General features: G+C 44.5%; 1 protein-coding gene and 1 pseudogene across 2 annotated transcripts in view; one reads left to right on the top strand and one right to left on the bottom strand.

The window, feature by feature from the left end:
* Nucleotides 1-23,300, top strand: part of GXYLT2 (glucoside xylosyltransferase 2) — a 104,575-nt gene that overhangs the window by 14,214 nt on the left and 67,061 nt on the right. For both annotated transcript variants that reach the window (XM_060202860.1, XM_060202861.1), the window contains exon 2: nucleotides 14,862-15,054. In XM_060202860.1, coding sequence (XP_060058843.1) covers nucleotides 14,862-15,054 — 193 coding nt within the window. The remainder of the gene's footprint in view (nucleotides 1-14,861; nucleotides 15,055-23,300) is intronic.
* On the bottom strand, nucleotides 20,779-21,369 carry LOC103120341 (small ribosomal subunit protein mS37-like; annotated as a pseudogene).

The raw sequence follows: 23,300 nt of genomic DNA, 5'->3' as shown, positions 1-23,300 counted from the left end.
GACCTCAGAGCCTCATGCATGAAAGTGTTTTATATAACCATTGTGCTGTCTTCCACAGCCCCATGTATGGGTTTCCAAAGGAAAACTCTACTCACAGCTTCAGGGGGGGGGCTTTTTTTTTTTAAAGAAATCTATCTTAAAAAATTTTTTTTCTTGCTATTATCTTTATTTATTTATTGGATAGAGACAACCAGAAATGAAGAGGCTCCAAAGCCCCAGGTTCAATCCCCTGCACCACCATAAGCCAGAGCTGAGCAGTGCTCTGGTTAAAAAATAAATAAATAAAATAAATAAAAGGGAGTCGGGCGGTACTGCAGCAGGTTAAGCACAGGTGGTGCAAAGCACAAGGACTGGCATAAGGATCCCGGTTCAAGCCACCGGCTTCTCACCTGCAGGAGAGTCACTTCACAAGTGGTGAAGCAGGTCTACAGGTGTCTATCTTTCTCTCCCCCCTCTGTCTTCCCCTCCTCTCTCCATTTCTTTCTGTCCTATCCAAAAATGACAACAACAATAATAACTACAACAATAAAAAAGGGCAACAAAAGGAAATGAATAAATAAATATTCAAAAAAAGAAAGAAAGAAATCAAGAGGAAACAGGTGATAGAGAGGGAGAGACAGAGAGACATCTGCAGCATTGCTTCACTGCTCATGAAGCTTCCCCCTGCAGGTGGGGACTGCGGGTTCAAACCTGGGTCCTTGCACACTGTAACATGTGCACTCAACCAGGTGTACCACCACCTGACCCTAGCAATTTTTTTTTTTTGTCAAGGGATTTTCATGTGGTTTGCACGGAACTTTTAAGTACCTCTTGTTGCCAGTGCTTGGTGTAAACATAATCACCGAATGCCAGCCTCTCCTGGGGCGGTGTCATAATATTGTTCTCACTTCCTGAACTGTCATTTGTAGGCTTTTGCAGGCTCAAACAACTGCAAAGTCATCTTGCTAAAGTTTCTATTGGGGGGGAAAAAACATTCTACTGAGAAGGGGGCATTCTGCTACTCTACCCTCCCTCCCTAAGGTAAGCATATTCAGCTTCTTCAAATTCCCCTCCCGTGTCCCCAAATACTTCTGTGCCCTTCCCCACAGCACTGGTTTGGGCTGTATTTTTAAGAACTGAGTTTTTCCCATCAAGCTCACACTGTCTATCTGCTCCCTATCACAGCATCGGGCTTACCTGAGTTAATTCAGCTTGTCAGTTAAGGAGAAGCGCTGATAAAGGGGCAGCAGGAGACAGCAGAGAAGAGGGTCAGAGAACAACCTACTGCTTGCTTTCATAATTCAGTGTGTTTGGCGGTAATAGGCTACAAAGTAAATAGCAGTACACATAAATGCCCTATTTCATTATTTATACATTCCAGAAATTGAAGTTTAATTAAGTCACACTCTTGAGACTTCCAAGTGGTTAAAGAGATGCCTCTTTTCAGGCAGCATAGAAGTGGAGAGACTGCCTTCCCCCAGCCTCCTCTACGGCTCTGAACCTGAAAGTGAGTTTTCACGTGCACATGGGGGAGGTGGATGGGACACTAATGGAATCCTTGGCCGCTGGCACAGTGTCTGCTACACTTCAGCCTTCAGTCATTCCCACATCAGTACCACTGTTCTTCCAATATGGCTGCACAGTCCTTGCTAACTAAAAGTCGGGGAAAAAAATCATCTATGGTTCTTAGAAAGCATTAAGTACATTTATTTATTCATTTAACTTGAGTTTTATTGAAAGATTATTAAAATAAACTTAGAGGCATACAGTACAGTGGTGTTTCATGTATTTATGGAAGTGTGAACAATCACTGGCCTGGGAGAAGGGGATAAAGCTAAAAAAAAATCACTGTCATTTAATTTGAGAATATTTTCATGACACCCACCCAAATAAAAGAAACTGTCCATTAAGCTATCACTTCCTGTTTACCTCCCCCCATACCTCTATCTTTTTTATTTTGTTTTGTTTTGTTTTAAATATATCTATTTACTATTGGATAGAAACAGAAAGAAATTGAGAGGAGAGGGGGAGGTAGGGAGAGAGACAGAGACACCTGCAGCACTGCTTCACCACTTGTGAAGCTTTCCCCCTGCAGGTGGGGACCAGGGTTTTGAACCCAGGCCCTTGCATACGGTAATGTATGTGCTTAACCAGGTGTGCCACCTCCTGGACCTCCAGTATCTATCTTTCTCTCTCCCTCTCTCTCTTCCACTTCCCTCTCAATTTCTCTCTGTTCCTATCAAATACAGTAGAGAGAAAGAAGGAAAGAAAGGGAGGGAGGGAGGGAGAAAGGGAGGAAGGAAGGAAGGAAGGAAGGAAGGAAGGAAGGAAGGGGGAACGGAAGGAAGGAAGGGTAAAAAGGAATATATGGCCACTAGGTGCAGTAGATTTGTAGTACCAATAATGAACCCCCGCACTAACCCTGATGGAAAAAAATAAAAGCAAAGCAGGACAGAAGGTAAAAAGCAGGGAGTCGGGCTGTAGTGCAGCGGGTTAAGCGCAGGTGGCGCAAAGCGCAAGGACCGGCATAAGGATCCCGGTTCGAACCCCGGCTCCCCACCTGCAGGGGAGTCGCTTCACAGGCGGTGAAGCAGGTCTGCAGGTGTTTATCTTTCTCTCCTCCTCTCTGTCTTCCCCTCCTCTCTCCATTTCTCTCTGTCCTATCCAACAACGATGACAACAACAATAATAACTACAACAATAAAAAAAAAAAAAGGTAAAAAGCATAATGGTTATGCAAAAAGACTCTTATGCCTGATGATCCAGAGTCCCAGGTTCAGTCCCCTGCACTACCTTAAGCCAGAGCTGAGCAGTGCTCTGGCTAATATATATATATATATATATTTGGTTTGGGCTGGGAAGACATCATAATTATTATGCAAAAGACTTTCATGCCTGGGGCGAGGCAGTGGTGCACCCAGTTAAACACACATAGTAGTACTAAGCGCAAGGACCTGGGTTTGAGCCCTGGCTCCCCACTTGTAGTGGGAACACTTAAGAATGGTGAAGCAGGTCTACAAGTATATATATATATATATATATATATATATATATATATATATATCCTGTCCCCTCTCAATTTCTCTGTCCTGTCAAATAAAATGAAAAAATAAAAATAAAAAATGGCTTCCAGGGGTGGTAGATTCCTAGTGCTGGCACCAAGCCCCTATGACTGGAGGAAAAAAGAAAAAAAGATTTTTTATGCCTAAGGTTCTGAGGCCAGCATTACTATAAGCCAGAACTGAGTACTGCTCTGGTCTCAGTCTCTCTCTATATATATCTGTCTCATTAAGATAAACAAACTATATATGTGTTTGCCTCCAGGGTTATTGCTGGGGGCTCGGTGCCTGCACTATGAATCCACTGCTCCTGGAGGCCATTTTCCCCATTTTGTTGTCCTTGTTGTTACCCTTGTCATTATTATTGTTGCCATTGCTGTTGTTGTTTTCTGGCACCCACGTGGAGTGGATCCAACCAGGGGGTAAGCCTCCAACCCTCCCTTGTTGGCTCTAGGAGTCGCACGGCTCAGAAAGAGGCATCGGGGAATATTCTGGTACGAACATTGGTTTATTGGGAGAAGAGTACAGGTCTTTATAGAAAGTTAAACAAAAAACATTTTTCACATATGTCAGAAACTACAGGTTTCTTAAAGGTCAGCTTGCCACTATGGTAGGGGGCTGGTATGACAAGAATTGATGTGATACATAAAGGTCAAAACGATTAGTCTCCAGGATGCAGGCAAGTTAATTATCCAAAGGCATTTAAGAGAAGCATAGGGGTTAAGCCAGTAAGGTGAGGTAGAGAAGAAGAAAAACAAAACTTGATGTAAATCACATATATCAAAGGGCATAAGGAAATAAAAGTTGGGTGTTTCACTGCCTGGTGTTTGGGAGGTGTATGATAGAGTGTGTTCTCCTTTATGATCAAAAGGAGAAGTGGATGTGTAAACTTTGAGTGAACCCTAAAGCAGGCAGCCATTTGGCCTGCTAGCAGGGGAAACTAAGTATGAGAGGCTTGTAGGCTTTCTCTGAGCTTGAGAGACTAACAAGGAGAAACTGAGTCTGGGAGACTTTACCCTCTTGGCTTATCTCTATAAGGAGAGAGGCTAACAAGTGGGGTGTCTTTCCAGACCTCCATCCAAGGATGGGAGAGCTCCCCTAAGCTCTACCAAGCTTTCACATAGTCCCACAGTTGTTAGATAGCAGAGAGAGAAATCGAAAGAGGATGTGAGACAGAGAGGGGGAGAGAAAGATAGACACCTGCAGACCTGCTTCACCGCCTGTGAAGACTCCCCTGCAGGTGAGGAGCTGGGGGCTTGAACTGGGATCCTTACACAAGTCCTTGCACTTTGCACCACCTGCACTTAACCTGCGGCGCTACTGCCTGACCCTCAATAAATAAAATATTTTAGAAGAGCGGCCAAGTGATGGTGCACCTGATTGAGCACATGTGTTACAATGTGCAAGAACTCAGGTTCAAGCCCCTGGCCCCCACCTTCAGGGGGAAAGCTTAGCGAGCGGTGAAGCAGGGCTGCTCTGTTTCTCTCCCTCTCTATCACCTTCCCTCTTGGTTTCTGGCTGTTTCTATCCAATAAATTAATTAAGGTAATGCAGAAAAATGTATATTTAAAATATTTAAAAAGAATGTTAGGCTAGGGTAGGGGTAGATAGCATAATGGTTATGCAAACAGACTCTCTCTCATGCCTGAGGCTTGAAAGTCCCAGGTTCAATCCACCCGCATCACCATAAACCAGAGCTAAGCAGTGCTCTGGTGTCTCTCTCTGTCTCTCTCTCTCTCTCTTTCTTGGCATCTTTCTCAAAAATAAAATAAATAAAATATTTTTTAAAAGAATATTAAAGGGGGTTGGGGAGTAGCGCAGCTGGTGAAGTGCACATGGCGCAAAGCACAAGGACCGGAGTAAGGATCCCGGTTCGAACTCCCGGCTCCCCACCTGCAAGCAGTGAAGCAGGTCTGCAGGTGTCTATCTTTCTCTCCCCCTCTCTGTCTTCTCCTCCTCTCTCCATTTCTCTCTGTCCTATCCAACAACGAATGACAGCAACAACAACAAATAATAACCACAACAAGGCTACAACAACAAGGGCAACAAAAGGGGAAAAAGGAGAAAAAAAAATGGCCTCCAGGAGCAGTGGATTCATGGTGCAGGCACCGAGCCCCAGCAATAACCCTGGAGGGAAAAAAAAAAAAAAAAGAATATTAAAAGAAAAAAATTGTCAGGTTATATTCAGCTACGCTGCTGCAAGCTTTTGTGTGCAAATTTTGAGTGAGCATGTGCTTTCCATTCTTTTGAATTCATCACTAAGAGTGAAATGTTGGGTCATATGGTTTCTCTGTAATTGACATTTTTAGTAACTGTCCAGCTGTTTCCAAAGTGGCTGCACCCTTTCACAACCCCACCAAAATTGTCTGCATGTTCTGATCTCTTCCTGTTCTAAGTATATTTTATTTTTTTTGCCTCCAGGGTTATTGCTGGGGCTCAGTGCCTGCACCATGAATCCACTGCTCCTGGAGGCTATTTTCCCCCTTTTGTTGCCCTTGTTGTTTTTATTATTGTTATTGTTGATGTCATTTTTTGTTGGCTAGGACAGAGAGAAATAGAGAGAGGAGGGGAAGACAGAGAAGGGGAGAGAAAGACACCTGCAGACCTGCTTCACTGCCTGTGAAGCGACTCCCCTGCAGGTGGGGAGCCAGGGGTTTGAACTGGGATCTTTTTGCTGGTCCTTGCGCCTTGCGCCATGTGTACTTAAGTTGCTGTGGTACCACCCGACTCCCAGCCCTGCATTATTTTTAAAGAGTTACTTTATTGGGAGTCGGGTGGTAGCGCATTGGGTTAAGTGCAGGTGGCACAAATCCCAAGGACCAGTGTAAGGATCCCAGTTTGAGCCCCCGGCTCCCTACCTGCAGGGGAGTCGCTTCACAGGTAGTGAAGCAGGTCTGCAGGTGTCTGTCTTTCTTTCCCCCTCTCTGTCTTCCCCTCCTCTCTCCATTTCTCTCTGTCCTATCCAACAACGACGACATCAATAACTACAACAATAAAAAAAAAATAAGAAACAAGGGCAACAAAAAGGGAATAAATAAATATTTTTTAAAAATAGTTACTTTATTTTACTTATTAAAGAGAAAGAGAATGATAGCACTGCTCTGGCATATTCAGTGTTGCGGATTAAACTAAGGATCTCAAGCACACAGGTCTGGCACACTATCTGCTGTGCCACCTCCCAAGTTATTATTTTGTTTGTTTGTTTTACCAGAGCACTGCTCGGCTTTGGCTTAAGGTGGTGCAGGGGATTGAACCCGGGACTTTGGAGCCTCAGGCATGAGAGTCTCTTTGCTTAACCCTTATTCTATCTACCCCTGCCCTAGAGAGTCTTACTTTATATTGATTGTTTATATGTCGTACACTTGATACAGATTCCAGTGAAAGAATATGTAGGTTCAGTTTCTGGCAGAGTTGAGTGGCGCTGTGGTCAGAGAGGAGAAAGAGGCACACAGAGAAAATATATTACCTTTTTAAAGTTTATTCTTTTTTAACAACTTTATTTTTTTAAATTTAGTAGAGACAGAAATCAAGAGAGGAGGGGAGATAGGGAGAGACAAGAGAGACATCTGCAACACTGCTTCCCCACTCATGAAGCTTTCCCCCTGCAGGTGGGGACGGGTGGGGGGAGAGGGGGCTTGTATATATTGCCATTTGAGGTAAGTTCCTAGAAGAAAATAGACCATGACAGATAATAAACAAGAGGGAGCTGCTTTGACAGGATGGTCAGGAAAGGCCGCTCTGATGTCCAGAGAAGGAGGTAAACAGCCCCTGAGCCAGGGAAGAACGTTCCAGGCAGAAGACAGACAGACAACACAGAGGTCCAGGACATGAACACGGAGCTGGTGTCTCATGTAGAAAGTAGAAGGCGGTGTGTATGGCAATTACAGCACCAAAGGATTGGGACACTGGAAGCATCTTCTGCATAACAGTCGAAGTACCTGGGATGATGACAAGCACTGGTGTGTGGAGGAAGGAATACTGTGTGAAGGAGCTGAAGTCCCCAGTGACTGCAGACCGGGTAGCAACTGGAAGATGAGAAACGGCATCGATGCAGACAGGGAGCCGGTGGACTAGTTGCGCCCCCATGCTTCCTTCTAGAGATGAATTCCACGCTGGGTGTGGCAGTGAGGAGTGGGGAGAACACCAGTCCCATGGCTGGCAGGGTAGGGGAGGAAGAAGTCTTCACTTGGGCATCTGCTAGAGAGGTGGCATCTTGGCAAAAAAGTCAGGCTGTCATTATGGCCAGGGGCACAGAAAATACTCAAAATTATCCTTAGAGTGGCACTTGCAAAGGTACAGGAAAAGAGTCTGGGAGAAAGAGAAGAGGTGGGAAGTCAGTCCAGGTTGTTAGTTCCTGGCTGGACTTGGACACTTGCTGGTGGTGTTACTGTGCAAACTCCAGGGAACTCTCTGAACTGAAAACCTCTGGTCTGGGAGTTTCCACACCAGCAAACTCTGCTGAGGACTGTGACACACAGTAAGGCAGGGAATCCCCTTCACTGGGTGGTATTGGTTATCTCTTCCAAATACAGAATTGGAAGAATTTGGCTCAGGACTGTTGTGATAAACAAGGGATTAGTGGACTTAGTAAGCATTTCAAAGAATAACTCAAGGTGACAATAGGAGTGAGAGGCAGAGGAGGCATGCATCAAAGAATTATTTCTGTGTCTATATATTTTTTGTTTGTTTCCTGCCCCGGGGCTTCACTGGGTCTTTGTGTCAGCATAATTTCACCATATCCAGAAGACTCCCCCCTTTTTTATATATATTTATTTTCCCTTTTGTTGCCCTTGTTATTGTACTTATTATTGTTGTTATTGGATAGGACAGAGAGAAATGGAGAGAGATGGGGAAGACGAGAGGGGGAGAGAAAGACAGACACCTGCAGACCTGCTTCACCACTTGTAAAGTGACTCCCCTGCAGGTGGGGAGCCGGAGGCTCGAACCAGGATTCTTAACACCGGTCCTTGCGCTTTGCGCTACCTGTGCTTAACCCACTGCGCTACCACCCGACTCCCTTTTCCCTCTTTCCTTTCCCCCAGATAGAACGTAGAAAACAGAGTGGGTGTGAGAGAAGGACGGAGAAACACAGAAGTACCATCCACCACTCATGCAGCTGACCCTTATGCATAGTGCTCCCATGTTGTAGCTAGGGGCTCGAACCCTAATCCTTGGACCTCGTCCTTGAGAATGGCAAGAAACGTGCTCAACTAGGTGGTCTGTATCCTTAACCCAAAGAAACACATTTTTAAAACATATTTATTTACTCTCTTTTGTTGCATTTGTTGTTTTATTGTTGTAGTTACTGATGTCATCGTTGTTGGATAGGACAGAGAGAAATGGAGAGAGGAAGGAAAGACAGAGAGGGGGAGAGAAAGACAGACACCTGCAGACCTGCTTCACCGCTTGTGAAGCGACTCCCCTGCAGGTGGGGAGCCGGGGGCTCGAACCGGGATCCTTACTCCGGTGCTTGTGCTTTCCACCATGTGCGCTTAACCTGCTGCACTACTGCCCGATGCCCCAGAGACACATTTTTAAGATAAGTTCTAAGACTCTCCTTGATTGCTAAGTTCTTAAGTTTGTTGCAAACAAGCTTAAACAAAATAGTGTGTGTGTGTGTGTGTGTGGTTTTTTTTGTCAAAACTATTTTTTAAATTTATTTATAAAATGGAAATATTGAAAAGACCATAGGGTAAGGGGGTACAATTCCACACAATCCCCACCACAACTGGAACTCAAAATAGTGTTTATTGGCATTGCAACTGAGCAGTCCAAAGTTAGGGTCTGGCTCACTTGCATCCAGATGCTTAGTTGATGCCACCAGAGATGTGTCCTATGACTGTGCTTTCTGTTAAGCTGTTATCATCCTCGAGGTATGGTGGCCGAGACGTTGCACACCAGCTGCAGTCCTAGTAAGAAACCTTAAAAGATCCAGGGCAGTAGCTTAGTGGGTAAAGCCCATGCCTTTCCAGGGGACAGGACCTGGGTTTGATCCTTGATACCACATAGGAACATTACAGACAGAACCACGAAAGTTCCATGGATAGTGAGGACGTGCTGTGACCTTTCCTTCTGTTTCTCTAATACATACATACATACATACATACATACATACATACATACATACATACACACACACACACACTAAGCACTAGGTTAGTGAGGCAGCTCACTGGTGGCATATTTGCACAGGACTGTATTTATTCCCAAGTACTTCATTGAAAAGAAATCCTAGACAGCAAATTCCACCCCAGTCCGTTTAATGAAGTACAGCTCTTCCTAGCACTGGAGCCATACATGCTCTAGATGAAACTGGATTCTGCTACTGCAAGTGATGTGCTTATGCGGACAAAGCAAAGAGCTACAGTGAATCCTGATGGCAAGCCTACCAAAACCAGAGTAACCTGGGGAAAGAAAAGTATTAGCTCATACCCATAGAGACGTGGCATGATTGAAGCCCAGATGCAAAGCAACCTTCCACTTAAAGCCACTGGACACAGAATCTGTACAATGTGGTACCCTGAAAGGTTTTAAACTTTTTTTTTTAGTAGAACCCAAACCTTGCACATGTGCAATTTCTCTGCTATGGGTCACTTATCATTCAGAGAAAGAGACGGGGGCGGGGGTCAGCACAGCACCAGAGGAGGCCATAGCACTTCCCATGTGGTGCTAAGGTTCCAAGCCTGGGCCACACATGTGACAAGGCACACACAATCAGATGAGCTTTGTCTCCAGCTCCAGGATTTAAATGTATTGAACAGTAAATAAATAAAAGTATGCATTTGTTTAAAAGAAGAAAAAGGGAGAGGTCGGGCAGTAGCGCAGCTAGTTAAGCGCACGTGGTGCAAAGCGCTAGGACCAGAGTAAGGGTCCTGGTTCGAGCCCCCAGCTCCCTGCCTACAGGGGAATCGCTTCACAAGCAGCGAAACAGGTCTGCAGGTGTCTATCTTTCTCTCCCCCTCTCTGTCTTCCCCTCCTCTCTCCATTTCTCTCTGTCCTATCCAATGGCGAATTACATCAACAACAACAATGACCACAACAAGGTTACAACAACAAGGGCAACAAAAAGGGGGGGGGGGGGAATGGCCTCCAGGAGCAGTGGATTCATGTTGCAGGCACTGAGTCCCAGCAATAACCCTGGAGGCAAAAAAGAAGAAGGAGAAGGAGAAGGAGAAGAAAAAAAGGATTCCAGGGTCATAGAACAGATTTCCCCTTTTAAAATGTTTTTTTAAAATATTTATTATTGGATAAAGACAGAGATTGAGAGGGGAGGTGGAGACAGAGAGACAGACAGACACCTGCAGCCCTGTTTCACCACTCATGAAACTTTCCTTCTGCAGGTGAGGACCAGGGGCTTAAACCCAGGTCTTTGCGCACTGTAGTGTGTGCACCTCAGTAGCTACGCCACCACTTGCTTCCCAAACAGACTTCTCTTGATCCTGGCAGAGATTGGGCTGCCGATGGCGAGGTGGTGCATGTGTCATTCATCAGGACAGGTGAAGAGCACAGAGTATCCAGAGTCCTTAACCCAGACTATGGTGAACACACAGCACAAACACTTAGGACCTGAAGCCTGGGGTTTTTAACGCAATGTGCGAGGTCAGAGAGTAGGGGCAGCAGGGGGCTCTTTAGACTCCAACCACTGTCACTAGCATCGCCTCCAGGAAAAGCTTCTCTTGTTCTTTCTTAGTCCCTGTCACCAGACACATACACTGATATTTAGTGCCTTCCTGCTGTCTCCTGCAGTCCCAAATCACCAAGACCTGCAAAGAGCTCGAGTGAAACTCAAGTTTTTTGTTTGTTAAGGTTTTTTTTCCTTTATTGGGGGATTAATGATTTTTTAATATTTATTTATTTATGTATTCCCTTTTATTGCCCTTGTTGTTTTATTGTTGTAGCTATTATGTCGTTGTCATTGTTGTTGGATAGGGCAGAGAGAAATGGAGAGAGGAGGGGAAGACAGAGAGGGGGGAGAGAAAGATAGACACCTGCAGACCTGCTTCGCCACTTGTGAAGCGACTCCCCTGCAGGTGGGGAACTAGGGGTTTGAACCGGGATCCTTACGGCGGTCCTTGCACTTCGCACCATGTTCACTTAACCCACTACACTACCGCCTGACTCCCGGGGGATTAATGTTTTACAGTCAACAGTAAATGCAATAGTTTGTACATGCATAACATTTCTCAGTTTTCCACATAACAATACAACCCCCACTAGGTCCTCTGTCATCCTTTTCCAGGACCTGTACTCCCCCTCCCCCACCCTAGAGTCTTTTACTTTAGTACAATACACCAAAGGGTTTTTGTTTTGTTTTTGTTTTTAACTAAAAGAAGTATTTGTCAGGGCTGGGTGGTGGCGCACAAGGACCCAGGTTCAAGCCCCCACTCCCCACCTGCAGGAAGGAAGCTCATGAAGGGTAAAGCAAAGGGGCCGGGCTGGCGCACCTGGCTGAGTGCACATGTTATAATGCATAAGGACCTACGTTTGAGCTCCCGGTCCCTACCTGCAGGGGGAGAGCTTTGCAAGTAGTGAAGCAGTGCTGCAGGTGTCTCTCTGTCTCTCTTCCTCTCTATTTCCCCCCTCCGTCTTAATTTCTGACTGTCTCTATCCAATAAATAAATAAAGATAATTTTTATATTTATTTATTTTATTTATTTATTTTTAATATCAGAGCACTGCTCAGCTCTGGCTTACGGTGGTGCAGAGGACTGAACCTGGGACTTTGGAGCCTCAGGCATAAGAGTCTGTTTGCATAACCATTATGCTATCTACCCCTGCCCAAGATAAATTTTTTTTAAAGGGTAAGGCAGTGCTGCAGGTGTCTCTTTGGCTCTCTCCCTCTCTGTTTCCCCCTTCCCTCTCAATTTCTCAATTCCTTCTCAATTTCTGTCTTATCAAATAAAAAAGAGAGGGGATAAAAGGCCACCAGCAGCAGTAGATTCATCATGCTGGCACTGAGCCCCAGCAACAACCTTGGTGGCTGTAAAAAAGGAAAGAAAAGGGGGCTGGGTGGTGGCATACCTGGTTGAGAGCACGTGTTACAGTGCACAAGGACCCAGAATTGAGCCCCTGGTCCCACCTGCAGGGAGAAGGCTTTGCAAGTGGTAAAGCAGTGCTACAGGGGTCTCTCTCTCTCTCTCCCTTCCCACCTGCAGGGGAGTCACTTCACAGGCAGTGAAGCAGGTCTGCAGGTGTCTATCTTTCTCTCCCCCTCTCTGTCTTCCCCTCCTCTCTCCATTTCTCTCTGTCCTATCCAACAACAATGACATCAATAACAACAATAATTACACAACAATAAAACAACAAGGGCAACAAAAGGGAATAAATATTTATTTTTTAAAAAGTGCTAGATGAAGGAAAAGAGTAGAGAACATTTCTACAAAGGAAGGGGTGGGGGAGAGGCTGCGTATGCCAAGACCTGGAGAGAGAGAGCCCAACTCAGTCTCATGATGGGAAATGAGACAGAGAGTACAATACACGTGGCTGTGGAGACCAGAAGTTTGTTCCTTGGTACAACACACATTTTACGATGCACACAAGGAACTGATTTGGAGCTTCCAGCCACCACATGGGATCACCATAACGGTAGGGTGGTGTTGTATCTTTCTTCTCTCCAACACTCAGCCCTATCTGTCCCTTTCTCTGGAACATGCTTTCTTCCCCCTTCCCCCCCCCCCAATCTGGAACAAAGTGCAGGGGAAAGTCCACCAGGAGCAATGGAATCATGCAGGTATGAAGACCCAGCAAAGTACTGGAGGCAAAAGAAAAAAAAAAAACCAGAAAGAAAAACATGTGACTATGACTCCCATTATGACTGCATGTCAACCTAGACTGGAAGTACTGATGCAGTTGCAAAAGACATAAAAAAAAGTTAAGAAGGTGGGGGAGATAGCATAATGGTTATGCAAAAAAAAAAAAAAAAAAAAAAGACTTTCATGCCTGAGGATCCAGGTTCTCAAATTCAATTCCCCACACCACCATAAGCTAGAGCTGAGCAGAGCTCTGGAAACAAAAGAGAGAGAGAGAGAGAGAGAGAGAGGAGAGAAGAAGAAGAAGGAGGAGGAGGAGAGGAGAGGAGAGGACAGAAGAGGAGAGGACAGAAGAGAAGAAAGGAAAGAGAAAAGAAATGAATGAGTGACTGAATTTGGCCAGGAGATAGCTCCCTTAATAAAGCTCACACATTACCATGCTCAAAGACCCAAGTTTGAGCCCCTGGATATTACATGGGAGCGCCTGCAGTGCTGTGTTGTCTCTCCTGTCCCCCTCTGTCTAAAAGAAAAAAAAGTTCACTGGGAGCAGTGGAATCAAGTAGGCACAGAGCCCCAGCAAAAAAAAAAAAAGTCAAAAATTTATATGTATATATGAGCTGTGATGAACAATTTGGACTTGATCTTAGGGCATTCAGAATCCCTTACATGTTTTCGGTCAAAGGAATAACATGTTTCAAATTGTGTCGCATGTTAGTGGAGCATCACTCTGGCACCAGCAAGGATGCAGGTTATAGATGAGGTCAGAGGCAGAGAAACAAAGTATCTGAGGAGCTGTCATATTGAGTCAGATGAGGGGAGAGGGTGGTTTCTCCAGGAAGCAGCGGAAGTGGACACTTCGAGAGATACTTTCCACTGTCGTGTCCTATGATCCCTGGTATAAGTAGCGTCTGAGTAACTCTCCACTTCTGAGCTTAGCTAAGTCAGAAGGACAGACTAACACGAAGCTTGCTCTTAAGTAATCAGATTGGAAAGCTATCCAGAGTGCTCTGTCCACATCCTCAACTTTCCTCCTGCTGGAAAAAAATCTGGAGTGAGACTGCTATTATTCAGCAGAGCAGTGAACAGGGGAGCAGTGCTCTGATTGAAATTGACGCTTTTGGAAGGAAGGTAGCATTCAACGTCCAAGTTCCCCTGGTCTCCAAATCTTTCATGCAAGTCAATCAGTTTCATTTGTCTCAGGGCACCTTTTCCAGGCCAACTTGCCTGCAAATATTCCTCAGTGGTGTCTGAGGCTTGGCTCCCTCTCCTTGTCTGGAACAAATCTTTTTTTTTTTTTTTTTTTTTAATGAGGAAATAGCTTGATGATGATTCTGGACTCTTGGACCTTCTTTGCCTCTCAGCTGTCCACTCAGTCTTTGATACCTGGATATTTTTCAGCTTGACCTGCCCGCCCCACCCCTTCCTGCTTGCTGCTCATTAATATGAATTTTATACCTGGTGCTGAATTTCATCCCTACAATCCCAACAATCTTTCGTGAGACCATTGGGATTAGCACCTGCTTCTTCGCAGAATCTCCCAAGATATCACGTGTGTGATTTCCCTTTGCTCCAGTGGCCACGCATTCCGCTGTAACCTAAAGCCTTCCAGATGATGGGAAGATCATATTGCTCCTTTCACATGGGAAAGCCACAAGCCACCCTTCTCTTGTTCAAGTTGCATTCAAATCGAATTTCTACGGCCTGTGCAAGTGGGAGCGTCACAGCCCTTGTGTCAGCTGTCGAAGTTTAGCAAGACTATTTCCAAACATGGGCTCGTCAGCAGCCAGCAGGCACTAGACAACTGAGCTCTGGCAGAAAAAGTCTCAGACACCTATAGCCGTCCAAACAGTGACTCATCCTGTGGTTGCCAACATAAATATGGGAATAAATGGTATTTTTCTCTGAGCAAGAATAATTGTCAAAATGCTTATCACTTTATAAAAATAAAACAGATTGTGTGTGATCGTGCTTTGAAATGTTCCAACCACTCACTCTCGGGGTTGTTTTATTTATTTATTTATTTTTTAATTTTGTGAGTTAAGTAATAGCTTTAACTTGTTTTCCTTCTTCCTAGGAGACCTGGAGGACCCAGAAATTTCCAAGCCGTGGTGCCTCCCGAGTTCTGGATCCACCTGGCTGTGGTGGCCTGCGGTGACCGGCTGGAGGAGACGCTGGTTATGCTCAAATCCGCCGTGCTCTTTAGCCACAGGAAGATCTGGTTTCACATCTTCACGGAAGACTCACTGAAACCTGAATTTGATAAGAAGGTGAATTTGTAGAAGTCGCGGCACAGTGTTTGCTGAGGGCAGAGATAATGCCCTTTGGAAGGTGCTTGTCCTGCTCACTCACGTACTCTGCTGCATACCCAGCAGTGACACTGTGAAGCCTTCGCCTGAGCCTTGTTCTCTCCAGTAATAGAGAAAAGCCAGAGCTACCAGATGCAGTTAGTGGGAGGACTGGATAAGACTATGCAGTTATAGCACCCAGCCCGGAACCCAGACCTTCTTGTGTAATCGGTATTGTTCTTTGGTGGTGGTGGTGGGGGGTGTGCTTTCTTCACCTATACAGTTATTTATATTGTGCCTAAGAATGGTTTCAGGGCTGGGTGCATGCACAATACTGCCAAGCCACCAGACTGGTCTGAATTGTAGCATATATATATATATATATATATATATATATATATATATATATATATATATATATTTTTCCCCTCCAGGGTTATTGCTGGGCTTGGTGCCTGCACCATGAATCCACCACTCCTGGAGGCCATTCCCCCCCCTTTTTTTGTTGCCCTTGTTGTAGCCTCGTTGTGGTTATTATTATTGCCATTGTTGATGTTGTTCGTTGTTGGATTGGACAGAGAGAAACGGAGAGAGGAGGGGAAGACAGAGAGGGGGAGAGAAAGATAGGCACCTACAGACCTGCTTCAACGCCTGTGAAGTGACTCCCCTGCAGGTGGGGAGCTGGGGGCTCGAACCGGGATCCTTATGCCGGTCCCTGCGCTTTGCGCCACATGCGCTTAACCCACTGCGCCACCGCCCGACCTCAGTCTATATTATTTTTACAAATGCTTTATCCACTGTGCCATCTCCTGGACTACTAACTTTTTGCCTTTAAAAAAGAAACATAGGTGACAAAAAATAAAAAAGAAACACAAGGCTTCTAGGAGCATTTTATGATAAGTTACTCTCTAGTTTTTTTTTTCTTTTGAGATAGATCAAGCACCTCCAAAAATACAATTTCTACACATAGTGGGAACTTTACTTAAAATGAATATTAAATAAATTATGTGAACAGCCTTAGTTTAAGCTGACATTATATAATCAGCTAAAAAGGCAGTGACAAACCATAGTGCCAAATGGAAACAGTCTATTTGCAAATAAATTTTTAAAACAAAGTTAACTTTTTATTAACTTTTTGGCAGCAGGGTTAGTGGTGGGGCTTGGTGCCTGCATGACATATCCACCACTCCCAGTGACTTTCTTCTTCTTCCTTTTTTTTTTTTTTTTTTTAATAACCATAGCACTGTTCTGCTCTGGCTTATGGTGGTGTGGGGGACTGAAACAGGGACTTTAGAGCCTCAGTCAAGTAAGTCTGTTTGCATAACCATTATGCTATCCACCTTCTGCCCTCTTCTTCTGCTGCTGATACTCTTCCTCCTTCTTTCCCCCCTCCTCTTCCTCCTTCTCTTTTTTTTCTTTGTAGGATAGAGGGAAATGAAAGAGAAGGGAGGTAGACAGAGAGAGGGGCTGAGTGGTGGTGCACCTGGTTGAGTGCACGTTACAACACAAAAGATAGAGAGATACAAGGAAACATCTGCAGCACTGCATCACCACTCATGAAGCTTCCCCACTGCAGGTGGGAAATGGACTTGAACCTGGGTGTTTGCACATGGTACAGTCTGCTCACCAGGTGTGCCACCTCCTGGCCCCTAAGTTAACTTTTTCTTTTGCTTTTTGCTTTTTTTTTTTTTTTTTTTTCCTCCAGGGTTATTGCTGGAGCTCGGTGCCTGCACTACAAATCCACTGCTCCTGGAAGCTATTTTTTCCCTTTTGTTGACCTTGTTACTGTTGTTGTTGGATAGAACAGAGAGAAATCAAGAGAGGATGGGAAGACAGAAAGGGGGAGAGAAAGATAGATACCTGTAAACCTGCTTCAGCGCTTGTGAAGCAAGCACCCCTGCACGTGGGGAGCCAGGGACTCGAACTGAGATCCTTACCTGGTCCTTGTGCTTTGTGCCATGTGCACTTAACCCGCTGCGATACCATCCCCTCCCCGTTTTTTTTAATTGACACCAAGGTTATTGCTGGGACTCAGTGCCGACACTATGAATCCACAATCTCTGACAGCAAGTTTTTCCTTTTTTTTTTTTGTATTATATATATATTTTTTATTTCTTTATTGGGGAATTAATGTTTTACATTCAACAGTAAATACAATAGTTTGTACAGGCATAACATTCCCCAGTTTCCCATATAACAATACAACCCCCACTAGGTTCTCTGTCATCATTCATGGACCTGTATTCTCCCCACCCACCCACCCACCCCAGAGTCTTTTACTTTGGTGCCATATGCCAATTCCATTTCAGGTTCTACTTGTGTTTTCTTTTCTGATCTTGTTTTTCAACTTCTGCCTGAGCTTTTTTTTTTTTCCTTTTTTATTCCTACTTTATTTTTATTTGGCAGGACAGAGAAAAATTGAGAGGGAAGGGGAGATAGAGAGGGAGAGAGAGAGAGAGATACCTGCAGACCTGCTTCACCACTCATGAAGTGTCCTCCTTGCAGGTAGGGAGTGTGGACTCAAGCCCAAATCCTTGCACATATGTGTGTTTAACTGAGTGCTCCACCACCTGGTGTCCTTCTGTTTCTATTTAAATACAGAAAATATATTGATTTCCTAAAATTAATAGGATGTGATAACACTTCCCTATAAAGAATGTGTAACTTGGTGAAGCAGTGCTGCTGGTCTCTTCCTCCCTCTGCCCCTCCCTCCCTAGATTTCTCTCTGTTTCTGTCCAAAATAAATAAATAAAATATTTAAAAAGAATGCATACCAGAACATGTATAAATGGTGAGTGGATTTTTTTTTTTTTTTTTTACCAGAGCACTGCTCAGATCTGGTTTATGGTGGTACAGAGGATTAAACCTAGGACTTCAGAGCCTCAGGCATGAGTGTCTCTTTGCATAACCATTATGCTATCTACCCCTGCCCATGAGTGGATCTTAATAATTTGCTGGGGCAGGTAGTGGTGTACCTAGTTGTGCTCACCCATTACCATGTGTGAGGACCCAGGTTCAAGCCAGTGCTTCCCACCTGGAGGGGGGGATGCTTCACAAGTGGTGAAGCATGTCTACAGGTGTCCTTTCTCTCTCTCTCTCTCTCTCTCTCTCTCTCTGTCTTTTTCTCTCTCTTTCTCCTTACCCTCTCAATCTCTACCCGGTAAGAAAAAAAAAAATAGTCCACCGGGAGTGATGGATTCATAGTGCTGGCACAGAAAACTCCAGTGATAACTCTGGTGGAAAAAAAAAAAAAGAAGAATTTGCCATAATAAACTTTTGCTAAACACAAGTACACATTGTGAAGCACGACAGGTGGCATATGTTTTGACTAGGCCAATTTTTTTATTCATTCATTCAGCCAGTCAGGCAGGCAGGCAGGCAGGCAGGCAGAGTGGGAGAGCTTCCCCCAACCATCATAGCACTTCCCACACAGTACCAGGGCTCAAACCTGGGCCACATGCATGGCAAGACAGGCACCCCACCCTTGAGATATGTCTCTAGCTCAATGTGTTTTTTTAATGATAGATAATATAGGTTCATTAAGAGAAATTAAAATAATAAAGATTGGGGACTTCCGGGAGGTGTGGCCATGAAATAACTGGGACCAAATCACCTCTCCTCCCAAAATAACAAATAAATACAAGAGACCCAACTGAAGTCATAGTCTACAGCTGAAAGTTCTGCAGCCTCGGGTGGGTGCTTGCGAGCGGTTGGAGTGTAAAGGGGCTCAGGCACGGGATGAAGAACAGCAAAGTCAATCGGAGCTCTGAGCCGTGCCATTTTGGTGATTTCACTTTAAGTGCAGCAAGCAAGTAACATTGTTCCTGATGTTGGAAGAAAAGAGACAGGGGCTTAAAACCTCTCAGTTTTTGACTCATGGGGGCTTTAGCCTTCTGAATTCAAGGCAAGGACACAACGTAAAACAGCATTTGTGACCCAAAGACAGCCCAAAGCAACCACCCTCCCACCCTGTCCCACATGCCTCAGATCATACAAGCAAGAGAAACCTAGAGATCACAATAGCACCACCTGCTGGCCATCAATAACCAGCACTAAAAATACGCAAGCAGAGAAACAACTAAACAGTCAACTATGTCCTATGAGCCAGACAGAAATGAAACAGAGGGAGAGTCAGGCAGTAGCGCAGTGGGTTAAGCGCAGAACCAGTGTAAGAATCCCAGTTCGATTCCCCAGCTCACCACCTGCAGGAGAGTTACTTCATAAGCAGTGAAGCAGGCCTGCGTGTGTCTATCTTTCTCTCCTCTGTCTTCCCTTACTCTCTCCATTTCTCTCTATCCTATTCAGAAACAATGACATCAATAATAACTACAATGACAATAAAAAAACAACAAGGGGAGTCAGGCAGTAGCACAGCGGCTTAAGCGCATGTGGTGCAAAGTGTTAATAGACTGGCATAAGGATCCCAGTTAGAGCCCCTGGCTCCCCACCTGCAGGGGAGTCACTTCACAGGCGGTGCAGGTGTCTATCTTGCTCTCCCCCTCTCTGTCTTCCCCTCCCCTCTCCATTTCTCTCTGTCCTATCCAACAACGATAACAACAATAATAACTACAACAAGGGCACCAAAAGGGAATAAATAAATATTAAAAAAAAAAACAAGGGCAACAAAAGGAAATAAATAAATTTAAAAAAAAAAGAAATGAAACAGGAAATCCAAGTAATTACAAATTTAGAGAAACTTTCAGAGACAGACTACACAGAGCTCATTATAACAGCTCTCCAAGAATTTAAGCAAGAATTAAAAGAGCATGTTACTATGGAATTAAAATGCATGAGAGATGAACTTATAACAGACATCACTAAGTTATTGAAAAGACACCCTACCTGCAACCTATGCCCACGTAGAAGGCTTAGCAGATAGAGCCACACATTCAGAAGAAATAATCTCCAGTCCAGAAGATACAGCCAGGCCACTCTTTCAATTCAAAGATATGGGAACGGAATGGTTCAGAAAGACTGAAGCAACTCTCTGTGAAATTGCAGACTCCATCAAAAGATCGAGTATAAGAGTGATAGGTGTATCTGAGGAGGACGACAAGGCCAAAGACCCAGAGTCCATTTTCAGAACAATTTTAGCTGAGAACTTCCCTCACTTAGGAAACCATCAGAACATCCTCATCCAAGAGGCAGAACAATCTCCCAGATTTATAAATACAAAAAGACCAACACCAAGGCACATTATTATAAAACTATCAAAAATCAGCGACAAGGAAAAAATTTTGCTGACTGCTAGGGAAAGGAAAGAAGTTACATACAAAGGCAGAGCTATAAGACTTTCTTTTTTGTTTGTTTGTTTTTCTTTTTATAATTTTTATTTTCTTTTAAGAGATAACCACAGAATCACTCTGGCACACTGTATTCCAGAGAACTCATGCTTGCAAGTCCAATACTTTACCCACTATGCCACAAAGGTTTTTATCTGGTTCCTAGAGCAAATTAGGGAGCAAAGTACTTCCAGAATCTAGAGGAAGATATATGGTTCAAGTATGAAGGGAGTATCTAATTCAGCAACAAAAGGTCAAATTGTCTTCATAGTATTTCATTCAAAATGAAGGTTAACTCGCAGACCATGATTACAAAGAGGAAAAAAGGTCTTGCCTATTTTTGTCCTTCAAAAGGATGCCAGTGCAACTGTCTTTAAAAACAGCTTTTTCATAGCTTTCAGAAAATACAGTCCAGTCAGTGATGGTATTTCTCCATTTTCAGAGGACATAAGATTTACTAGGAAACCTCTGTAATAATTTATTCAACTTCTTGGGGTGTAAACTCCCAAACTCTCCCATGATATCCTGTGTTGATTTCATTTTTGGGGATGCCTCAGCCTTTGAAGCACAATCGAAGAAGTTCTTGATTTCTTTTCTGCACGCTTCACCATGGAATTCATTCTGCTTCCAGCAAGCCATCATCAATGACATCTCCATGACACACGTTGCCTCACCTCTCTCCCGGCGCCGTTCTCCCACTCGGTTAGCTAGAATGAGGGGTTTGCTGGGTTTCAGGCTTCTGCGAGTTTCCAAGCCGCGTGAGCCCACCCCGCAGGTTGGGAACCGCCATTGCGCGCCGAACTCCCAACATGCACTACTATAAGACTTTCATCAGATTTCTCTTTACAAACTCTAGAGGTTAGGAGAGAGTGGAATGACATATTCAAAGTTCTAAAGGAGAGGGAATTCCAGCCACAAATATTGTATCCTGCAAAGTTATCCTTCAAATATGAGGGAGAAATAGAGCTTTTCTCAAATATTCAAGAACTAAAGGAATTTGCCACAATCAACCCCACCTTACAAGAACTACTGAACCGAGTCCCACAAGAAGGAGGCAAAGGAATACATGTTCCAAACACCAAATTACAGATGCTACCATGATGTTAACCGGACTCGCCCAGACAGACGACTTCACCAATATACCCTGGAACCCCACCTCTCCAGAGCCCTGCCCCAGTCGGGAAAGATAAGGACAGGCTGGGAGTATGGATCAACCTGTCAGTGCCCATGTCCATTGGAGAAGCAATTACAAAAACCAGACCTCCCACTTTCTGCACCCCATAATGACCCTGGGTCCATGCTCCCAGAGAGATAAAGAATAGGAAAGCTTCCAATGGAGGGAATAAGATATGGTACTCTGGTGGTGGGAAACTCTAGTAGTGGGAAATGAATTTCACCCCTCTTAGTCTATGGTTTTGTCCATATTTTCTATTTTACAAATAAAAGAAGAAAAAAAGATTGTATAAGTTAAAGGGTGGGAGTTCATATTACCCTTCAGTCCTACACAAGAGTCTTGTCAGAGTTAGCAATTTTTCATAGTTTTTTTCCCCCACAGTTGTGTGTGTGGTGTGTGTATGTATGTACCTGTACCTAGAAGAAAATATATTTCTTTCACAGACTCAAGATTCTTAACTATGTGCTGTTTTACTCACTTAAAAATATGCACAGTTACAGATGTGGTAAGGAAGGCTTCTTGGCAACATCAATGTGAGAGGCAGAACCTCCACCTTCATTGGGCCTTCAGATAATAGTGACCCCAGACAGTAGCTGGGCTGCCATCTAGTGAGAAACTCTGAGCCCTGAGCCTGCTCACAAATTTCTGACCTTAAACATATCTGTGTCTTTAAGCTGTGGAGATTGGAAGTAACTTCTCATGAGAGAATAGCTAATATAGATATATCTAAATATATAGTATGTCAAATACATAAATTATGCCAGATGGGTTGGTGTGTGACAGCTGTGGCTAGGTTATAGACAGAATGTAGCTTCTGCCTGACTCCTTCCTGCGATGCTGATCCCTGAACTGGCCACCATGCCGTGAGAAGGCCCCAAGTAGCCTATAAATGGAGAGACCACATGGAGAGGCCACACAGGGACCTCAGGGCTCTGCCAACATTAGTCTGAGCTGCCAGACATGTGAGTGAACTAGGCTTCAGATGATTCCAGTCCCCTGCCTGTGAGCCTTTTAGGTAAGGCCCCCAGACAGCATGGAACAGAGTCAGCTATCCATGGATTGATATTCCTGAGTTTGGGAGTAGTTTCTTGTGAACCATAATAACTGGAGCATAGTTGGAAAATGAATTTTTTTTCTTTTTTTTAATATTTATTTATTTCCTTTTGTGGCCCTTGTTTTATTGTTGTAGTTATTATTGATGTTGTTGTTGGATAGGTCAGAGAAATGAAGAGAGGAGGGGAAGACAAAGAGGGGTAGAGAAAGATAGACACCAGACACCTGCAGACCTGCTTCACCATTTGTGAAGTGACGCCCCTGCAGGTGGGGAGCTGGGGGCTTGAACCAGAATCCTTTCTCCAGTCCTTGCGCTTTGCACCACATGTGCTGCCTAGCTTGCTACGCTACTGCCTAACTCCCCCCCTTTTTTTTTTTTGCTTCCAGGGTTATCGCTGGTGCTTGGTGCCTGCACTATGAATTCACTGCTCCTGGAGACTATTTCTTCCCTTTTGTTGCCCTTGCTGTTTATCTTTGTTGTTGGATAGGACAGAGAGAAATGGAGAGAGAGGAAGGGAAGACAGAGAGGGGGAGAGAAAGATAGACACCTGCAGACCTGCTTCACCGCTTGTGAGGCGACCCCCCTGCAGGTGGGAAGCCCGGGGCTCAAACTGGGATCCTTGCATGGGTCCTTGCGCTTTGTGCCATGTGCACTTAACCCGCTGTGCTACCGTCTGATCCTTCTCCCCCCCCTTTTTTTTTTCATTTTTATTGGGAGC

The sequence above is a fragment of the Erinaceus europaeus genome, chromosome 12, assembly GCF_950295315.1.
Source record: "Erinaceus europaeus chromosome 12, mEriEur2.1, whole genome shotgun sequence".
Classification (NCBI taxonomy): Eukaryota; Metazoa; Chordata; class Mammalia; order Eulipotyphla; family Erinaceidae; genus Erinaceus; species Erinaceus europaeus.
This window is presented reverse-complemented; position numbering and strand designations above follow the sequence as displayed.